General features: G+C 40.1%; 1 protein-coding gene across 4 annotated transcripts in view; it reads right to left on the bottom strand.

Annotated features, from left to right (window-relative positions):
* FNIP1 (folliculin interacting protein 1) overlaps window positions 1–13980 on the bottom strand; it is a 93964-nt gene extending 79984 nt beyond the window's left edge. For all 4 annotated transcript variants that reach the window (XR_012160222.2, XM_073355620.2, XM_073355618.2 and 1 more), the window contains exon 1: window positions 13756–13980. Coding sequence is in view for 3 of the 4 variants with exons in the window: in XM_073355620.2 (XP_073211721.2) it covers window positions 13756–13844 (89 nt within the window). In the remaining variant the exon portion in view is untranslated. The remainder of the gene's footprint in view (window positions 1–13755) is intronic.
* Window positions 13981–20438: the final 6458 nt, after the last annotated feature.

A 20438-nucleotide genomic window follows, 5' to 3' on the forward strand; every position in this document is an offset into this window, starting at 1 on the left:
CTTTTTCTTCCTGTTTCATTCTGTTCTGACTTTTCTCTCACCCCTTCGCCCTGGAATGTTTTCCATACTGGGCCCCAGCTTTCATGGCACTGAGTGGCTTTGACTCCTATAGACTTAATTTGGAGTTGAGGATACTCATCACTTGGCTAGATTGAGCCCTTTAGGTTTACCTTTATTTCTAATTTTCTTCTGTGCTGCAATTACATTCCCTGTTTTCTGTGCTAGTTACCTATCCATTCAAAGCTAATACAGTTCTTGAGTTTTACTTTGTTTATATGGCTCCCTCTCCCATTTGGTTGCCAAATAGTGTCCTATCACGACCACAGTTTATCTGTCTTGTTCTGCAGGCTACTAAAGGAAAACAAAAATTAAGGGCAGCCTTAAAATGAAAAGTGCTAAAGGAAGCTGGAAAAACATCTCCTTATGCTAATGGGGAATGGCATTTTACATTAATTCTCAGAAACAGAAATCCCAGCTTCTGTCCCCAGAGTTTGAAAGAATCAGTCTTATATATCTGAGAAAACACACACACACACACACCCCACTTAAATTAGTTTCATGGAATTATGGCACTTCATCCATCAGGATATAGTTCAATACACTGATCTTTACATTTTAGATAAACACATTTAGATTAACCAGTGCATCTAACATATCTTCATTTTATAATGCTGTGGTGCTTTTGTTCACTTAATTTGTTCAGGTGGGAGGAGAAAACCTTAACATATAAAGCAAGTTTACTTTATAACCAAAGTTTTTAAAAAAATGCAACACTTAATTATGTTGTCCATCACCCCCGTAAGAATCTGCTTCAGCATACTCTGATCTTTGCCTCTTTTAATACTATGTTTCCTACATATGTGTGTTTCAAAAATGTGGATCTTGCCCATTAAAGATCAGTGCTTTGTCTGCGATCTGGATTCAAAGATGTGGTAATTAAGAAATCGAGTTTATTCTAGTCTTTTCAGCTTCTTCATAACCATCCAATTTGTTGGTAGGAGGACTTCCTTTTCTACTAAGAAAGTAGAGTAATTTCCAGTAACTCGAGTCAACTGAAATACATGTAAGTAATGAAAAACGTTTTTCTGTCTGACTATTTTAGTCATCTATCAGAGATCAGGTTTCAGAGTAGCAGCCGTGTTAGTCTGTATTTGCAAAAAGAAAAGGAGTACTTGTGGCATCTTAGAGACTAACAAATTTATTTGAGCACAGCTTTCTGTGTTCAGTTTACCTTTAAATAGAAACATTCAGTGCTGAAAGCCAATTCACTGGCCTAACGTTGGAGACATTTAATTTAATTCTACCTAACAGATACATAGGTTTAGAACAAAACAACAGTATGTACCTAATAGCAGGAGAACTCTGGCACATATATTTGATGGTATATAGTTGTATGTTCACACAATGTCATTTCACCAAGATAATGTTCTGAGAAAGAAGACAAAGCACTGTCGCTCTGTATTTGCACACCAGCTCCCCCCCCCCACACACACACACACAAGAGCAAACGCATTTTCCCATCTGCCGCTGAACTTCATTAACATCTAACCTGGATCACGCATCACACATTCACCTTGGAAAGAAGCAGACAAACCCTTCAGCAGCACATCCGAATGGCATGCACATCATTCACGGATTATGTCTTCTGAGAAGTGATATAAAATAACTGACAAAAAAAATAAATGATGCCAGATGTTCATTCACTTGCTACCCATGCAAACTTGCTTTCTTCCAGGCCTGACTTTCACCCTCATAGTAAGTGATGTGCTTAAAAGTAGGCCTGAACCCCCCACCCTCAAACTTTCAATGCATGGACCCCCATCTCTATTTTAGACTTCAGGAATAGCTATACACAAACTGTCAGAAGGGACAAACAGAGGTATACAATAGATAGTGCACACACGAGCGCTAGCTAGAAAGCGGAGTAAAGCAACAGACTAAGATTCTGATGTTCCTTGCTATAGGAAAGAATTTCCAACAAAGCCAGGAAGAAAAGAGTTGCAATGCGGAGGTTAAAAACAAACAAAGAAACCAACAGCAGCTACCGCTAAAGCTTTGTCCTGGATCACTCCCTGATACCAGGTGTTTCATCACACAATCCATTTCTTAAGGGAAAAATGACATAGGAGATTTAGAGAAAACAGGCCAAGTTAGCCCTGGCTTAAGTGGGCGGAATGTCAGGTTCTTAAGCTAGTGCTGTATTTATCCAGAAGTTGTTATATCCTGCTCAGTTTCTTTACAAATTAGCTCAGACAGGCAGCAGAACCCTGAGATTTGGTTCCTGTTCCTCACCTACTGTGTATCTCACACACACACACTGAAAGGTAAGGGTGCTTGCAACACCATTAAAGGTTTATATTTTATTGACCCTTTGCCAGAAGTAGTAGAAAGACATTCAGAGACATGCTGAATTAAATATACATGGTTTTGAACAAATCTTATATGCTCCCTTTCAAGGGTGCTTGAGAGACTGGTGACTGAAGAATACTAGGGTCAACTGGACAGAACACAATTATTTCTCTTACATGTTCTAGTCTGGTTTCAGGCCACAATTAGTGCTGGAGACATACTGGAAACATCATGGAGAAGTATACTGGAGGCAATATGGAGATGGCACTAATGTATGATGGATGATGTTCATGCTCCAAGATGGTTAATTCTGATGAGGATTCCTCCTGGGGGTAATGGATATGAGACCGCATTCTATATTGATATATCTAACACGGTCAGCTGCTTATGCCATTGATCACAAGGTGTTGCTGATTCATGTGCAGGAACTATCTGGGTTGTATGGGTTCTCTCTATAGCAGATCTGTTCATTACTAAGTGGCACGGGGATCTCAGTCCAGAGAGCCCTCTAAGCTGAAGCAAATATGTGGTCTGGTTTATCAGCACGGTTTCAACCTATATACAAAAGCCACTTGGAGTGACAGCCTAAATTATGATTTTAGGGTTTAGGTTTTGTTTGCCTGGTGACCTCTGGGTGCCCATAGGCATCTAAAAATTAAAGGCTATTACATGTTCACAATATAGTGAAGACAAAAAAGGAAGTCATTTTGGTGGCACTTCTACATTTACTAACTCATGTGTTTATAGAGAAATAGAGGCAGGGAAGGAGGCACCGACTTCCTGAAGTCGGAACTATTTTGAGCTAGTACGTGTGTATGTTATAAAATAAACATACTACACACGTATGCAGTACTTTGAATACTACTTCCAGTTGTAACTCACACGTTTCAACAATGAATGTTGATTACAATGGGAATTATTCTTAAACCTCTGAAAAGTACATCATTGTATTCTGAATAATATTATCTACACAAGCTATTGGTTTTGCGACTGGGGGAGGGGGAAGGTTTCCAGGTAATCATTCTTCTACATAGGTGCAAATTATCCCACATAGACGTCTCAGTTGAACATTAAGTAAAAGCAAAATGCATCGTTTAAAGAAAATCCTCTTTGAAGCTGATACAGTAAAGGCTACATAATGACTACAGAACAGAACACACGTCTACATTTATTTTTAGAAATAAATGATTAATCCTTCTGAGGGACTGCCCCTTCTGAATGGAATCTTTATGTTGAATCCCTTAAACTGTCTCATATTTGTATTGTGCAAATGAGGTTTTCAAAGGAATATTTCTTAAATACAAGTGATGTTACTACTCAGCGTAAAGTGGAGTAACTGATGCATTAGCAAGGGATTTACAAATGACTGAAATTATTTTCTGTTTTTAATTGACAGAATTTAGCTGACGTAATTTCTTTTTTTTCCAGTAACAGTTCCAGAAAATTGTCCTCCCCACCGTACCACAACCATTTTGAGCTTTACTAAGGGCCAAATTCTGCTCACAGTTACATGGGTATAAGTCCACCGTACCTGGATGGTGGATTTACCCTGGTGCAACCGAGCACTGTATTTTTCTGGGAGTTACACAAACATGTGATTTTGTAGACACTCTGTTACATATGAAGCAACAGGAGAGAACGCACCCTGCAAGCACAAAATTGCCATGTACGTTATTTTCCACTTGAAAAATATGCTATAGTCATTTTTTAGAACTAAGACAGAATTACAGCAAAATAAAATCAAGTTTCAGCCTCTAACTAATTTGGGCCAGTTTATCCAACAATGAACAGTCAAAGAAAAAAAATTGAATCCAGGATGCCACTCTGAGTATGTGTTAGCTCAGCAGAATACAAACACCAAGGGCCAAATCCAACTGAAGAAAAGCATTGAGGGGATTGAAAACCCCATAAGTGTCAACCCAAGTAGTTCCTGTCTCATCACTGCAACAGAAGTTGGGGTTGGGAAGGGATCCTCCTCCCCCCGGCGCACATCACAGAACAAATCGGAGAGAGGCTTTCAGAAGGGCTATTGTATACTTCATGCTCCCAGCCCCCCGAGCCCCTCCACCTAAGACCTGACATGGAGGAGGAACAGAAGGATGCTGCCCAGAGCACCTCAAATTCCTCTAAGAGCCCTTCCTACATCAGTCATCAAACCCACACTCCCTTGACGATGGGGAGGGGCACTTGCATTCCATTACGTGGAGGTAATTTTCACATAAGGTAACACGGACAGCATATCTGCAGGCTCTGAGGGTCTCTCTCTCTCTCTATCACCATGGAAACAGTACACACCCCATGCCTCCTCTCCCAAGCCCACTGAACCCTAGTCTCCCCCACATCACAACATCTGGCTCATTTCACACCATGACAACCCAATGGAGGAAACGGCAGCAAGAAATCTATGTAACACTTTCTTCACAGACTGTGCTATACAAAACAAAAAGGCTGCCAAGCGTAATCAGAGTAATGCATGAAAAGATGACAATCAACCATAGGAAGAATCTCTGATCAGCTGGCAAGAGGATTAGAAGACCTAGGCCATCTAAGCAGGTACTGAAATGGCTTCCACAGTATATTGGTAGGATCAGAAATCAGACCGCATAGGCCTAACCTAGGGTCACCAATTCTGGTTGGACGAATTCCTGGAGGTTTCATCACACGACAATCTTTAATTAAAGATTAATGTTTAATTCCTGGAGACTCCAGGACAATTCTGGAGGGTTGGCAACCCTAAACCCCTTAAGATTCCAGAGATGGAAAGGGAAGCAATAGAATTCATTTGCTATAGTTTCGTTTCAAATAACATTATCCTAACAAGGAGACAAGACACTGGGAGTGGAACACAGAGAGACACTGCTGCAGAGGCAGCCTGGAGCAGGTCAGAGATAGCAACCCTTCTTCATAAAACTCCTACTGCCCCAGCATGAGGAAGTGATAATGCAGAGAACACAGGAGGCTGATACAAGCACGTATCACAGCAAACTCGTGATCTTTACTACAGCCTACAGCACCTGATCTCACAGAACACAAAAGAAGTGCTTGGCCACTGAAAGAGTCCAACCAAGATGGGAGTAACATTACTAAGGGGAACAAAGGGTGGCTTCAGTGTTTTGAAGTTGGCTGATTTCACATCTTTTAATTCCTTTTTTTTTTTTTTTTTTAAAGTTTAAGGGATTTTCTAAACATCAGCATGGGAGCAGAAGGGTCTTTTCACCTACTTAGTTTCTCTCTTGAAAAGGGCCAGATTGTGGCCATTCTGCACACCCACAAAGAAGAGTTTCAGAGTAACAGCCGTGTTAGTCTGTATTCTAACCAATTAGTCGCTAAGGTGCCACAAGTACTCCTTTTCTTTTTGCCTGAAATAAGTGTTCTAGAAACAGAAATGTAGTTAGGGCACATTAAAAATATCTTTCATAATGCTAGCCAAAGTGATCGTAGCTGGAGGGCAACTTCAGCACGATTTCTAGTGAGAGAACTGAATACATAATAAATCTTGCAAAACTCAAGCTAATTAGTAAGCCAAGAGGTCAGAGACTTTCCCACTCGTATTATAACAAAGAAGGATTGGGAAAAGCCAGAGAGAGAAATAGAAGAAAAAGCAAGGTTTAATAAAAAATCCTAGATAAACTTAATAAAAGACAAGAAATTTATTTTTTTTTTAAAAAAGCTTCATCAGAATCTGGTGGGACAAGGTTATAAATTGCTTTTTGGCAGAGCTAAAGCCTTCTAAACTCAGGAAGGCTAATCTGTATATAACTAAAGTTCCTCTGGCATTGTTGGAGGTATCGCCAAATTAGAACCAGATAAGGTTCCTGATCAAGTTGAGTTTTAGAATTGGCTTTAATAAGACTTTGTTGAAGGGACTTGAAAAGTTTGTAAGTGGACAAGTTTTCTGATACAATATCCTTGGCCACACAAGCTTTAATTCCAAAAGAGAACACATCAGCTTGACTGGCTGATAGCTAATCTGAGGAGTTATTTTAAATTCTTACTAAAGACTTTTGTTAACCATATTATCCACTAGAAGTGGCTTTCTAAAGTGATGGAATAATAGGTTTGATTCTCTGGGCCCAGGCTGGGCAGACACAAAGCCACCTATTGTTGATGGATGCAGAAAAGGCCTTTGACTGGGTGGAGTGGGGCTTTTTGTTTGCAGTCGACGGTAACCATAAAAGGGGTTTTGGCAATAACTGTATCAGTTGGGTTAAATCACTGTGGATGCTCAAGTCCAAAGCCTGATAACACAAAACCTCCAAACTGTCTGACTCCCACAGGCTCTAAGCTTTCCTAGGCACCTCATAAATCTTTCCCTTAAGGAAGGGCATGAAGAATATTTCCTATCACCACCTCTATTCTAAGCAAGGGGAGGGGGGACAACAAAGTGGCTTTCCACAACAACACCCCATCATTTGTGTTATTGATTAGTGCCTTTACAAATACTGTGAAAATCTATTGAAAGGTTTGGGGGAACTGTTTGGCTAGAAGATGAGCTTTACAAAGGTCTTTCACAATCTTCATTAACCTTACTCCAGCATTCCATTTTAAAAAAATCACCTGCGTCCAGTCCTGAGAGGTAACCCCTCATGACTAGAAATCTGTTTCAGACTAATTCCTTTCCATTAATTTCCACGTTCAAAAAAGAAGTAGAAGAAGTGTATCGTCAGTTACGATGGGAGAGGGATGGCTATGCTTCCTCTGGCTTCTAGAGCATCTTTGTATCATGCTACCCATTTTCATTTCTAGGTTTATTCCAATTCCCTTCATAAATTCAACTTCCAATATTATGCATAAAGTAAATAAATAAAATAAAATAAGAGAACACTCAGGATACATTTTAAAGCTACTGCAACAGAAGACGGAGAGAGTCAGGGTTGATAGTGGATACTTGCCTCATCTGCTTTCAGGAAATATTACTCTACAGCCAACCTTAGATCTTTCATATATACTGGAAACTTGACAAATCATTATCAATCAAGCAGTTTGTGCTCCAGAAAGACCCCAGGAAAAAGTATGTTTCCAGAATCGCTGCAAGTGGTCTGGTCCATACACAAGCAGGGGACACAAAAGTAATTTATTCCTGTCCCTCCCTATTTGGGACATTGTGCTCTCCCTCAGATATAGAAACACCTAAAAAGAGCATCTGGTGGAAAAATGTCTGCAGAGATACTCCCTGCAGAGATACTCCCCCAGTAGGAGGAGGAATTTGTATGGTTTATTTTTAAGTTGGAACAATTCCCACATATTTGTACCCCTTTAACAGATGCTTTGACAAGAGCAAAACAAAGCTGACAGGCATTTATGGAACACCACCCAGGACTGGAAAATTATTCTTTATAGCTCTTGAGATCAAACAAGACACTGGGAGGTCCTACTGAGCTCAGGTCTGAAGGAACTCTCAAGTTCAGTCTATCTTCCTGTTAATTGGAAGGGATAGCTAGATGTACAAGAGAATTCGAGTGCACAGAACTGTTGTGTGTAGCAGAAGGAAGCTCAATGGCTCTGTCATACACAGAACGCAAGAGTGCATCAAACCACAGTTAAGTATTATAGGCTTATTTTCTTTACACTAGTGGGGTGAGTCTATAATGAGGTTGAGGACCCATACCTTAAAAGGCTCAAAGTGAGCAACACACTTGAACTATATAGAAAGATGTAGCCTGCTGTTAACCAAAAATAAGCCATTAACTCCTGAGTTTTTTACTTGTAATAAAAGGAATATTTCATCTGCAGAAAAAGTAAAAATAAACTGAATGATGAGGCATCTGGTAACATACAATTAAATGCAGCACTGTAATGCACTATTAGAAAGCCAAAAAATAAATGCATATTTACCCACCTTCTGACCCTGCCTCCAGCATTCAGTAATATAAATAGTGCAACTCAGGATTTATTGCGAAGATGACAGTTTAGCGAGATGAACAACAGATGTTGCTTAGTTTACTAAGATTTTATTTTTTTATTTTGTTTTTTGTTTTGCTTTATTTTTAATACACAGGTTGGTTAGAGAATTCATATTGCATAGGGTTAATCTAATGGCTATTTTAAATATATATAACTGAACACCCTTGATTTTAAATCCAGAAATCTGTCAGACTTGTTTCTAACAACAGGAACACAGAATCACCAAATTACCAGACTGGATCAGACCAGCGGTCAACCTAGTCCACTATTCTGTCATTAACAGTGACCAGTACCAGATGCTTCAGAACAAGGTTCAAGAAACCCTGCAGTAGTTAGTTATGGTGTAAGGTGCCCCAGGGAAAGTTTACTCCTATTCCCCAAGAGCAGAGGTTAGGTTATGCCCTACAGCATGTTAAGGGTTTATATCCTTTCCAAAATCCTTAGGATGTAAGAATGTATTAAAATAATTTCTTTTAATGTATACTTACTATTATAACTTGGATATTCTTGCTATCCATAAATGTCTAATCCTTTTTGGACTTCTTCTCAGCTTCTGGCCTCAGTGAGATCACAGTGAGTTCCACACACTAGTTTTGCATTGAGTGAAAATATAATTCCTTTTATAAGATTTGAATTTGCCTTTCGATTTCATTTAATATCCCCCAGTATGAGACAGCATGAACAGAAGTTCCAAGTCTACCTTCTCTGTCCCAGTCATTGTTTACACATTTATCAGGTCCCCTCATTCATCTCAGCTAGGATTTTCAAAGGAGCCTGCAGAAGTTACACACTGAAATCCCACTGAAGTTCAATGGGAGTTGGGCACCTACTCCTAGGGCTCTTCTGAAAATCCTAGCACATCTCTCTGGTAAACATGCCAGTCTTTTCAATATCTTTACACATGAGAGCTTATCCATGCCTCGGCTCAATCTCAGCACCCATGCCTGAACTCCATTTCTGCTTTATCCTTTTAGGGATAAGGCAATCTGATCTGTGCACTGTATTCCAGATGAGGGCATACCATTGTTTTATACATTGGCATTACTTTACTCTCCGTTTAGTCTCCAAACCACATGTATCCTAACATTTTGCTTGCTTTTTAAACCTGATGGCTGTACGGTAAGGTCTTCCCTGAGCTGGCTACAATAATGTTCTGCTCTTTTTCCTGTTAATACAGAATGCACTTAGGTATATCACTAGATGAAATTACTTCAGGAATTATAAAAAAAACTTTGGTATAAAGCTTGGCTAAAATATGGGTGTTTAAATACATATTAGTCAAACTGTGATAGTGTACATACTTTATATAACTTAATTGAGTTGTGTTAAGGGCACTTAAGTGTAGTTATGAACTAGCAGGCAAAGCAGCTACTTCTCTAAGGAGAAACTTTGCTATATTGCAGTTAAAGAGGAAGACATCAGAATCTTCTTCATGGCTTCTCCTAAAGATTTTACTCCTCCATTATGTGCAGAACTGGGTCCTCGGAATGAAACCATATTGTACAAACACAGCAAATGGTACGTTGATTATTTGTGTGAGTACTAACATTAACTGTATGCCACATCACTACTCAATTGATTTCAATAAGACTACTTGTGTAAGTAACATTGCACATGTGTCAGAATGTTTGAAGGATTGGGCCCTGAGCTACTCATTTAGGGAATGCCACATTATCAATAACAAAACTCTGGAACTGCTAATTTAATCAGCACTCATTCCTGAAGCATTTCCCATAGTCTGACTTGATTCTGCCATGCAAGACTCCACACACTCATGGTGAATAATTTTTGGGGGGGGAAACAAGCAAGTAAAATATTGCTTTCATTAAAATATTGTAAGTTCAGTAGAATTTGTGCCTCTGCTGGTAAATTTTCATAACACTTTTGCAAGCATGACTCAAATGCAAAATGTATTCATAGTCAAGGAAGAATGAGTAACTTGCACCGAGTTACCTTGATCTCCCTCACATGTCAGTTATTCAGTTCCATACCCTTGCATGACAATTGCTCTTAAATGCTCTATTTAACATTTGGTTGCAGATTTGTTTTTAAATAACTGTTGCCTCAAAGAAGGCAATAAGTGCAGACATACAGACCAAGCCTTTTTTAAAATCCCTTTAAATACATGACCCAATTTTTCAAAAATGAAACTGATGGGTGCTTTGAAAAACTGGCCCACTTACTTAGGAACCTCAATAAGGAATTAGGGCTCTGATCCTGTTCCCATTGAGACCAACGGCAATGGTATCCTTGAGTTCAGTGATGCAAGATAATGCCTTATGTGCCTAACTTAAGCACCGATTCTTTAAAGGCTCATCTCTAATATTTTACTAAATACTTTGTCCTTCTATAGCACATTCTTCCAAAGTTTCACAGACAAGTTCATCATCACATGCCCTTCTTAGCTAAGAATTACCCCCATTTTACAGATAGGGAAACTGAGGCAGAGAGAAATTAAGCAATTTGCATAAAGGAAGTCTGTGGCAAAATAATAATAATATTCACGTCTTATAAAGAGAAACCAGTATTTTAATCAAAAGACCATCCCCCCCCCCCACCCCTTCCTTTCAATTTCATATCAACACACAACAAACATCTGGAGGATGCACTGGAGTTTTAAGTGCTTCCAGCTACTACTAGGCTGGCCCAGATCATATGAGAAGTTTGGTTTCCTTTCATGAAATATGGGTCTGATTCTGCACTCATGCAATATTTGGAACTCAGGCAGGGCCTTATTTAAAATAAAATACCTGTTTCCTACCCTTATGGCTTTAAAGAAATTCTTTGCACAGTCCAAGGGTTGAATGTACTTTCACTTTCCTTTATAAGAATACAACCATTATGCTGTTTATTGACTTTAGCATGGTACTTTACATAGACCTATTATTCAGAGTTTTATCATTGGAAAATTCAGTTTAGCAAAATACAATATTAACTGAAGATTAGGAAGACACCTTTTTATTAACATTCCATATCGTATATGTCTCCATTTAACTATATTTTAGAAATAAAACTTAAAAACCTGAACATGACCACTAACAGATTCAGCATATAAAAATATTTTAATTGTACTACAGGAAAACAATCAAAATGTGATTTGAAAAATACACATCCAGTTCTGGCACACATTATTCTGTGTTAAAAGGAGGGGAAAAAAGATGTCAGAGGAAAATATACTACATTTTTCTTCCTTACAACAAACAATCCGCAGATTATCCCCAAGTGTATGGAAAGCAGCTGTTGAATTATATACCAAATCCTCAGTAGAAGTTTATCATTAAGAAGTGTCTTAGCAGCGTGAGAACCAGATAAGTTATAAAAAAAAGAGGAGTACTTGTGGCACCTTAGAGACTAACGAATTTATTTGGGCATAAGCTTTCGTGGGCTAAAACCCACTTCATCAGATGCATGCAGTGGAAAATACAGTAGGAAGATATATATACACACATAGAACATGAAAAAATGGATGTTGCCATACCAACTATAATGAGACTAATTAATTCTAATTCTAATTCCCAGTCATGAGAGCTAGGTGCAAGATATTAAAGTGATCTAGAAAACACACACACACACACACATTTGTTAAAGAGGAATTTTGAACCATCCAATAGGTCCATAAAAAAGGAACCATTCAGCAGGAAAATGAAATGAAGGTGTTTTGGCAGCTATAAAACAAACTTAATTAAAGGTGTATTCCAACACTGGATTCTAGGTTATTTCCAAAAGTTCTCACTGACTTCCTAAGAACATGGAAGATTAATCAGTATGCTGTGAAAATGGTTATGTTGAAAGAATAGTGGGTGTGTTTACTAATTACCACCCCAGATACTTGCAGTGATACAGTCTCAACTACAAAAGGAACCTGGTACTGTGATCAATAGATATACCATTCCAGAGGACAGCTCTAGTAACATTTGGTGTTACATTATGTGATGAAACTCAAAAAGATTTTCAAAATATTACATGAAGAGAGGTTCCAAGTAGTCAATTTAAAATATCAGTATTTTCAGATTATGCTATTCATGCCAATAAATGCAAAGAAAGTATCATTTACATTTTAGTTACAAAATCATGATTGTGTTTTAAAATTAATAGTTTGCAACTAGACCAGACTTTTGCTACTCCAGCTGTGACTGGAAACTGATTAGTATTACAGAAATTTACTACGTAGGTACTATTCTGTGTATCTATTACTATTATTATTTTATAGACACTGAAAATACCTTTTTCTATGTCAACCTTTAAACTTAACTTTACAATTTTTATAGGTCATAATATGGGGAAACTGCCGAAAGTATAGTTCCGGTCCTGATTTTTAAGTTTTCACTGGAGTCGTCATAAAGAACTGCAAACTCAAGTCCTTACACCAGACAAGTGTCCATGGACCTCTAGGGACCTGCTTTCTCCAGCCAACAAAAAAAAAAAACCCATAGACTGTTAGGATTTCAGAAATACAGGGAATTACACATACAGCCAGGTCCAACGGAAACATTTAATTGTAAGAGGTGAAGAGGAAGGAGGAACATTCTTGGGGGGCAAGCGTTTTTCCTTGAAGTGTTGTTTGGCACCCTTTGATGGATTCGGTTTTGTTGTGGTTAGATCATGACAGATTTCAGGAGTAACCCTACACTTCTGCTGGCAGCCACACATTTCGCATTTGCTCTTCCCTCTTTATTTTTTTAAGGTCGCTCTTGCCAGATAGCAACCGCCTCCCAACTTCAAGAAAGCCAAAAGAATGGCGTCTTTTTTTTTTTTTTTAAACGGGGCTTGTTAAATCTGCAGCATCAAAGGTGCGTCTAAAGCATCAAAGGCAAATAAATAAATAAATGGGGATCTGAGGACAGGGAAAGGGAAGAGAGAAGAGATCCCAACCCACGCCGAAAGGAAGAGTCACAACCTGATCAGAGAAAGCAGCTCGTCTTGGGGGGCGCTAACCAAGGGGCTACTTCTGCTTTGCAACTTTTTACAAACAGGGCGGCGGTGAAAAGCAGATCCATTGCCTAGCGAAGGGCAGGCGCGGAGGGCTGGTATCCCCAAAGGGCGCCGCAGGAGGGGAACAGACCGAGGGCACCTTTACGAGGAAAGCTCTCTGGAGAAACAATGTTGCATGCGTCCCAGGGCATTGCTAAAAGCACATCAGGGGTTTCCGTCGAGCTCATTGTGTGGCCGGAGGAACCCAGGCCAAGAAACCTCCCCACCCCCGGGGCTCTCCTGAGAAAGGGAGTGGGGAGGAAGAGAAACAAGACATGCAAACTACATGCGTGTCAAACGGGGGAGGGGGACTGCAGGGGACCCGGGAGCCAACTCAGCAGCGTATCCAGTCGTGCACACCAGAGTCCCTGGAGCGCGCGCACAATCAGAGAGGGAATGAGACCCCCCCCCCGTCGGCCCCCTCCTCCTCTCTGGCCTCTGGCGAGAGGGTGGGGGGTGCAAACAGGCTAGAAAGTAACAAAGTGGCCCAAGTCGGGGAGCAGGGGCGAGACAGAGGAAAGGGCTCCTTACCTGAAGACACACTCCTCCCTGGGGTCCCGGGCAGGCGAAATCAGCCCGTGCTTCTTGTTGAAGAGCTTCTGAAACAAGGTGGGCGGCATTTTGGGGGTGCGCGGCTCCCCTCCCTCGGCCTCCTTCTCTCTCCCTCCAGCCAGCGGAGGCGCTGGGGCTGGAGCAGCCAACTCCTCTGGCAGGCAGCTAGTTCCGCGAACCCGACTCCATTTGGTGTCACAGTCATATGACAAAAATTAGTCACTTGGAGCTGCCAGAGGAGGAGGATCGCAGGGAGGCGGGCCCGGGAGGGGTTTCTCCGGGGCCGTGCACAGCTGAGTGGCTGAGGCCCCAGGACCACGTGCTCCGGCCGCCCAGCTGGGGTTTGGGAGGGCCGGGGGGAAAGCTGGACCGATCTCTTAGCGTTTGGCCGCAGCTCCCGCTGGCTAGTAACGGGGAATAAATCTAACCCCTCCCAGGGCCCCGGCTATAGCGCCGGGGCCGCCCGCATCCCACGGCAACCGCGTTGCAAAAACCTCCAGCCCGCACCTCGCTCCTGTTGGAGCCAGCCAGGGTCGCCCTGATTCACCCACATAAATACAGAACGAGCGTGTAGACATCCCTCTCCCAGCAAAGACCCCTGGGGCGTCTCGCCGCAAGGGTGCTTCACACGTCCAGGACAGGCAGCCGGGTCCGAATTTTTGCTCCTCTTCCTCCTCCTCCAAAAAAGAAAGCCCCTGCCTCAACAGAGAATAGGCTCCAGCTGCAATCGAGCCCCAGCTGGGCTCTAGCCTCTCAACTGCCCGCCCAATTGTATCAGCGTCTTAGGAAACCTTCCCGTTTTCCGGTAGGACCTGGAGAAACTGCATCTGTACCGCGTGTATTGGTAAAACGCGGGGCTGCAGCCATACATCCGCCAAATCCAGCAGGATGCAGGTGCATCAGAGTCTTCGCAGCTTTCTTCTACCGGGATTTCCTGGAGGGCAAAATTTCTTCCTCCACTACTAGAAGTGCCACTTGTTCCTCTATTTTGATGGTACAATTCCTGGGTACTCAGATGCAACAAGAGTGGCTAAACAGGATTTCTATGTAGGCAGTGGAATGTGTGGAAGGCCAGAACCTGGCAGGATCCAGATGCCAAATTGACACAGTTCCAGCATTGCTGGACCCTGCTACATCAGGGACCAGTTTGTTGGTGCTGTTTTTGGTGTAAGAAGAGCATATATGCCTGTTCTCTCTTTATGTGGTAGAGTTAGGATGATTGGGGCCAGAAATTGGCCAGGTTTAGAACAGTAACTAAGCTTGTTCTTTATTTAGGCCAAGGGAATTGTGGAGCTGGGTACAAAAAACAGGAGGCTCGAGGTTGATCCAGCTTTTTACCTTTTCTTCCTTTGTTCGTAGAGAGTTGCCGTTTGGAGATTTAAGAAATTCTCCCAGCGTACAGGGAGCTGAATGAAAGCAAAAGTGATGTGGGCGGTTCAGACTATGCAATACCAGAGGAAGGAAGGTAGGTGAAGGAGATTTGCATGAAGAGGAAGCTTCACCTTATAAACAAACATCACAAAATACTACCAACTAGTATTAAAGTGGTAACAACAAATTAATGTATCAGGAAGAAAACAGACCAGGTGGAGGAGGTAACAACTTTTTTTGGACCAACTTTTGTTGGTGAAATTGAAAACAAGTTGGTCCAAGAAGCGAGATTATTTCATTTATCTTGTCTCTCTAATATTCTGCGACCAACACAGCTATAACAACACTGCAAGCAGGAAGAAAATACAGTTAGAGCAAGTATCCCTGTTTAGCCTAAAAACTAGGTTTTACAAAAATCAAGAGGAGCTAGAGGTTTCTGCACAATCTCTTAGTAAATACCTCATGAAAACATCTTTAAATAATGTAGGACAACAACAATTTAAATAAAGGACAATTTTTGGGTAGATCTTAGGATTCCTCATCACTGTCTACAGTACAAACATGGCAGCATTGTACAAATGCAGAACTAGAAAATAAGGTTAACTCAAAACTAACTAAAGTGAAACTCACTAACCTCATTTCATTCTCCAAAGCCAGTGAAGTAAAACAACATGATGTAAGATTATTAAGGAAGTGTGTTTTTCTGAATTAATCTAAGCGATTTCTTTGAGTGTTACTAAAAGAAATTGCTTAAGTTAATTCTGATGAGTTTTTTAATTGTATTTTATTATTGTGACGAGGCCTTCATTACCCTTCAATATGTGCTCTTATAACCTCTTAAAGATTAAGGCAAGGAGACATAGCTCAGTGGTTTGCGCATTGGCCTGCTAAACCCAGGCTTGTGAGCTCAATCCTTGAGGGGGCCATTTAGGGATCTGTGCAAATATTGGGGATTGGTCCTGTTTTGAGCAGGGGGTTAGACTAAATGATGGTCCCTTCCACTCCTGCTATTCTATGATTCTACTGCAGTGAAAAGCCATGAGAGAAATGGTGGTTTCTTTTTCCTAGTTTGTGTATAGTCAATAGGTCCTCCTGCTGGACTTGGATCTTTGCAGACCGCACCTTGCCCCACATACAGCCCTATTAACTTCAGAAGGGCTATATGTGAGAAGAGAGGTTCTCTGCCCAAAAACTTAAGATGAGGAGCCTTAGTAATTTTACTCTGCTGATACTCACACCTTCTTGTGAACTGTTGGAAAAGGGCCACCTTGATTGCATTGGCCTCGTTAGTACTACAAAAGTGATTTTTCCTCCCTTGGTACTCACCCCTTCTCGTTAACTGTTGAGAATAGGCCACTTCCACCATAATTGAATTGGCTCATTAGCACTGGACCCCCCCCCCACTTGGTAAGTCAGCTCTCATTTTTTCACATGCTATAATATATATTCTGCTTACTGTTTTTTTCACATCCGATGAAGTGGGTTTTAGCCCATGAAAGCTTATGCCCAAATAAATTTGTTAGTCTCTAAGGTGCCACAAGGACTCCTTGTTGTTTTTGCTGATACGGACTAACACGGCTGCCCCTCTGAAACCTGTGAAATGACAAAAATTCAGTTGCAGATGCTCTAAAGTTTATTGCATGTATCAGTGAGTCACAAAGGCTGCATAATCCTGTTATACCAAATACACACCCACACACATATATGACTGGTAATTAATTATACATATACATACATATACACAGGAAGCATTAAGTATTTTTTCCTCTTAAATTGGAAGCACTTGAAATCAAAAGCATCCAACTGTAATTTACTTTTAAACTTAATAAAATAGTCTTGCTTGCAAATTGTATTTAAAATATAATTACTAAGTCAAATCTCTCTACTAAACATGTATCTATATGACATATTTCAGTGATTAAAATAATTAGCCTATATAAGAACTACACTAGAATTAGGATTCATCTGAAATGACAGTTAAAATCCTTCAAAAAAATATTTTGGCCTCAAGTTCTCAGGGAGAAGTCCCCTTGACTTCAGTGAACAAGGACTGTTCCTATGAAAGCTGCCTGCACAATTGGGCCCTTAAGCATTATACATGCGACTGACTGTGACCTGTAACCTTTTCCCACTAATACTAAGGAGCCATTTTTCATTTCCAGTGAAATTTTATGCAGTCATTTTTCTGCCTAGACTCAAAACATGAAAAAATACCGAATTGATTTAAAAACAGAACAAGACTGGGTGCTGTTGTGGTCTCAACAGGAATAGAATTTCCTTCCTGGGGCAAAAGAGTAGCTAGACAAGTAATTATACTAAATAAAACAGTAGCATTTGTCAGGGTCAGAGATGAAAATGATTTAAAAAGTGCAGCTGTGTGGAGGACAAGAAGATGTTAGTGCCCAATCCTACAAACATCTAGACATGTGAGTAATTTTACTCATATGCATAAGAATTCAGGCACTTTGTAATTCTCTCAAGTTTTAGGCTATGATATTTCTAGACTTAGTCATCCCACCACTTTGTCTCACTTATTTCCTTCACTTTTAATGTGATTGACATAGAGGTGATCGTATGACACGAAAGTTAAATTTAAGGTGCTACAGGTATTAACAAAAGAAAGAAACTTATAACAGGTCAGATACACAGCATGAAAAAAAAGAGCTGACAATCAACAATCAGGGACCTAGTCAGCCTCTAACCAAACCTTCCAGGTGCTCTAAAGTTTAAGAGCTTATATCATCTGGCAATAATGGTATTAGGAACAATTTCTTGTTACAGTGATTTACCAAATACACACAGATTGGGTTACCAAATATGAATGCACTCTGTAATACTGCAAATAATGGACAAAGATTTTCAGTGTGATGCCATAACCTTTATAATGCAGGCTTGGGGCCTCGTTATACATCCTTTTAAGTCAATGAGAGTAGGTTCAGGCCCTAAACTTTACTGATTAAAGTTGGATGTAGGTAAAAAAGTTATGCTTGGTTTTGAGAATCAAGGAATTCTGATTTCCAAGAAACTCACAAGGGATATAAACTAAGAGGTTTAGAAAATCACACAATGTTGTTTAAATTATTAAAAGCAGGATATGTATGCGTACAGACAGATTCTAATCTGAAGGGACAGCCAGTGGTTGTCACCAATATCAGAAAAATCTGTGGGTATCCAAGTCTACCTTTATAATAATAAAAGAAAGGTGCATGGGGAAGATACTATTCTAAAAGCCTCTTACCATGGTATTTGAAGCAATCAGCATCTTTAGTAATCTATGGACTGAATCAATGGGATTGATAATCTAACCTGCAAATCAGGTGCATGCTCACCTTTGCACAGCCCAGGAGGAGGTGGGAAACAAGGAACCTTCTTCTGAAGCCATCAGGAAACACTTTTAGACTCCTCTCTTTCCCCTACACACAGGGCACATCAAATAATCTTGATGGGGCCAGCCTCTGCTGAAAAGTTGGTGGATGCCCCAAAAAGGGAACATCCACATAGCCTAATGGCTTAGAACTGCTCTACATACCCCACTCCCTGAACCCAGTTAAGTCCAAGGCACAAAAGAATCAATTTTGTAACTTAAAATAAGGACTTGTCAAGAACAAATCTAAGCCTTTACTATAGCTTATGCAATATAAAGTTTAAATTAACACAGAGGGGCTGCATGGTGTAGATTCCTGGATGAAATTAGAAGCATGTCATTCAGAGTTATGTCACTGTTTGTGTCAACAGTGGAGAACCATTCCAGGAGGCAGCAGAGGGGAAATCTCATAAAACAGTGACCTTGTTGGGTTTTGTGTTTTGGAAAGTATCAGGGAGGCTGGGCAGCCTTTAGAGTGTTAGTAGAGAAAAAACCCTCTATTTTGTTTCTAAAACCTACCTTTTAGAAAGTTCTGCTGGGAACATAAAAATTGATTCTGGACAGAATGTGGTCAAAAAAATTAATCCCAGAGCAAATTTTTACAGTATTAGAAAAGGAACTGAGCAGCACTCACTTCAACAATGAGTTATTGAATATGTGAATGCTTTACATTAGAGGTTTTTAAACTCCTCATTGTATGTACTAAAGAATGCAATCGAGCTAATTATCTCATTAAATAGGACTGAAGTGAATGCACAATGGGTTAAATGCACCATACCTGTGTTTAAATGCATAAGGCTAAAAAGCAATCCTCGGTTGATGGATTCATAAGGGGATGCTAGTAATATTAAGAATCAGTCTAATGTTAAAGAATTAGGCCATATAGGACAGCTGGCTAGCGTAGCAAAAAAGGTAGCTGTAATATTTGTTTAAGGAAATTAAAATGAATTCTGCTAAGTTGTGTAGCTGCTTTGTGGTATAGAAGAGTGGTGATAGGAAGACCACCAAATTAGTGTACTTATGACCTACTTATGTAGACTGAGACTTCCATTCCTTTTCTTTCTGGTTATTCTTTCCAGGTTTGTAAGTGGTTGCGAGTTTGGCTGTGGTTCTTTAAGAAACCTAGGATGTGCTCCCGTAGGCTAGGAATTTCTAAAGGAATCTAAGGTAGCCAGTACTCAAATCAGATTGAAAGTCAATGGAATGTGGGTACCTAATTACCTTTGACTCCTTCCAAATTAATCACCTTACTTTTGTTTTAGGCAAATACCACTCCCTCCCTGTCAAAACTGAACAATAGTATCTGGAAACCTATTGCAGAATTAGAAAATGCCTTAGATCAAAGGTAAAACAACTAGGCCCCCCATCTTGCAAACATGTACATTTTATGCATGTATTAAAATGAAAGCCTGTGAGTAGTTTCACAAAAGTCAGAGTATGGTATTAATAACCCTGCCTGGTCAATATGATTACTCGTGTGCTGAATTTTATGTACATGCATACTGCTTGCAGGATTGGAGCGCTAAAGCTTCAACTTGCAAACTCTTACGTGAGTAGCCTTTACTTAGTCCTATTGATAGACTTCAGTGGGATTACTTGCATGAGTAGGGGTTTCCATGGTCAGGCTCTAATATGGGATTTCATCTAGACCTTCAGTAGATATTTTTCCATATGGCAAGAACACCACGATAAACTAATTAGTCTCTGTTCAGAATGACCATATCAGATGCTGTAGAACAGGACTGAGGTACATATGCAAGCTGTCTACTTGGATCACATCAACACTAAGTTTCTCACTTTCATGATTATTCTTAACTAAAAAAATAATCAGGACTTCAGCACTACTTTTAAAGTTTTCATAATTTTCTTTATAAATATTAGCAAGTTGGCATATCAATCCAAATGTTTCTATTTAATACAATTTAAT

Source organism: Lepidochelys kempii, chromosome 8, assembly GCF_965140285.1.
Source record: "Lepidochelys kempii isolate rLepKem1 chromosome 8, rLepKem1.hap1, whole genome shotgun sequence".
Lineage (NCBI taxonomy): Eukaryota > Metazoa > Chordata > Testudines > Cheloniidae > Lepidochelys > Lepidochelys kempii.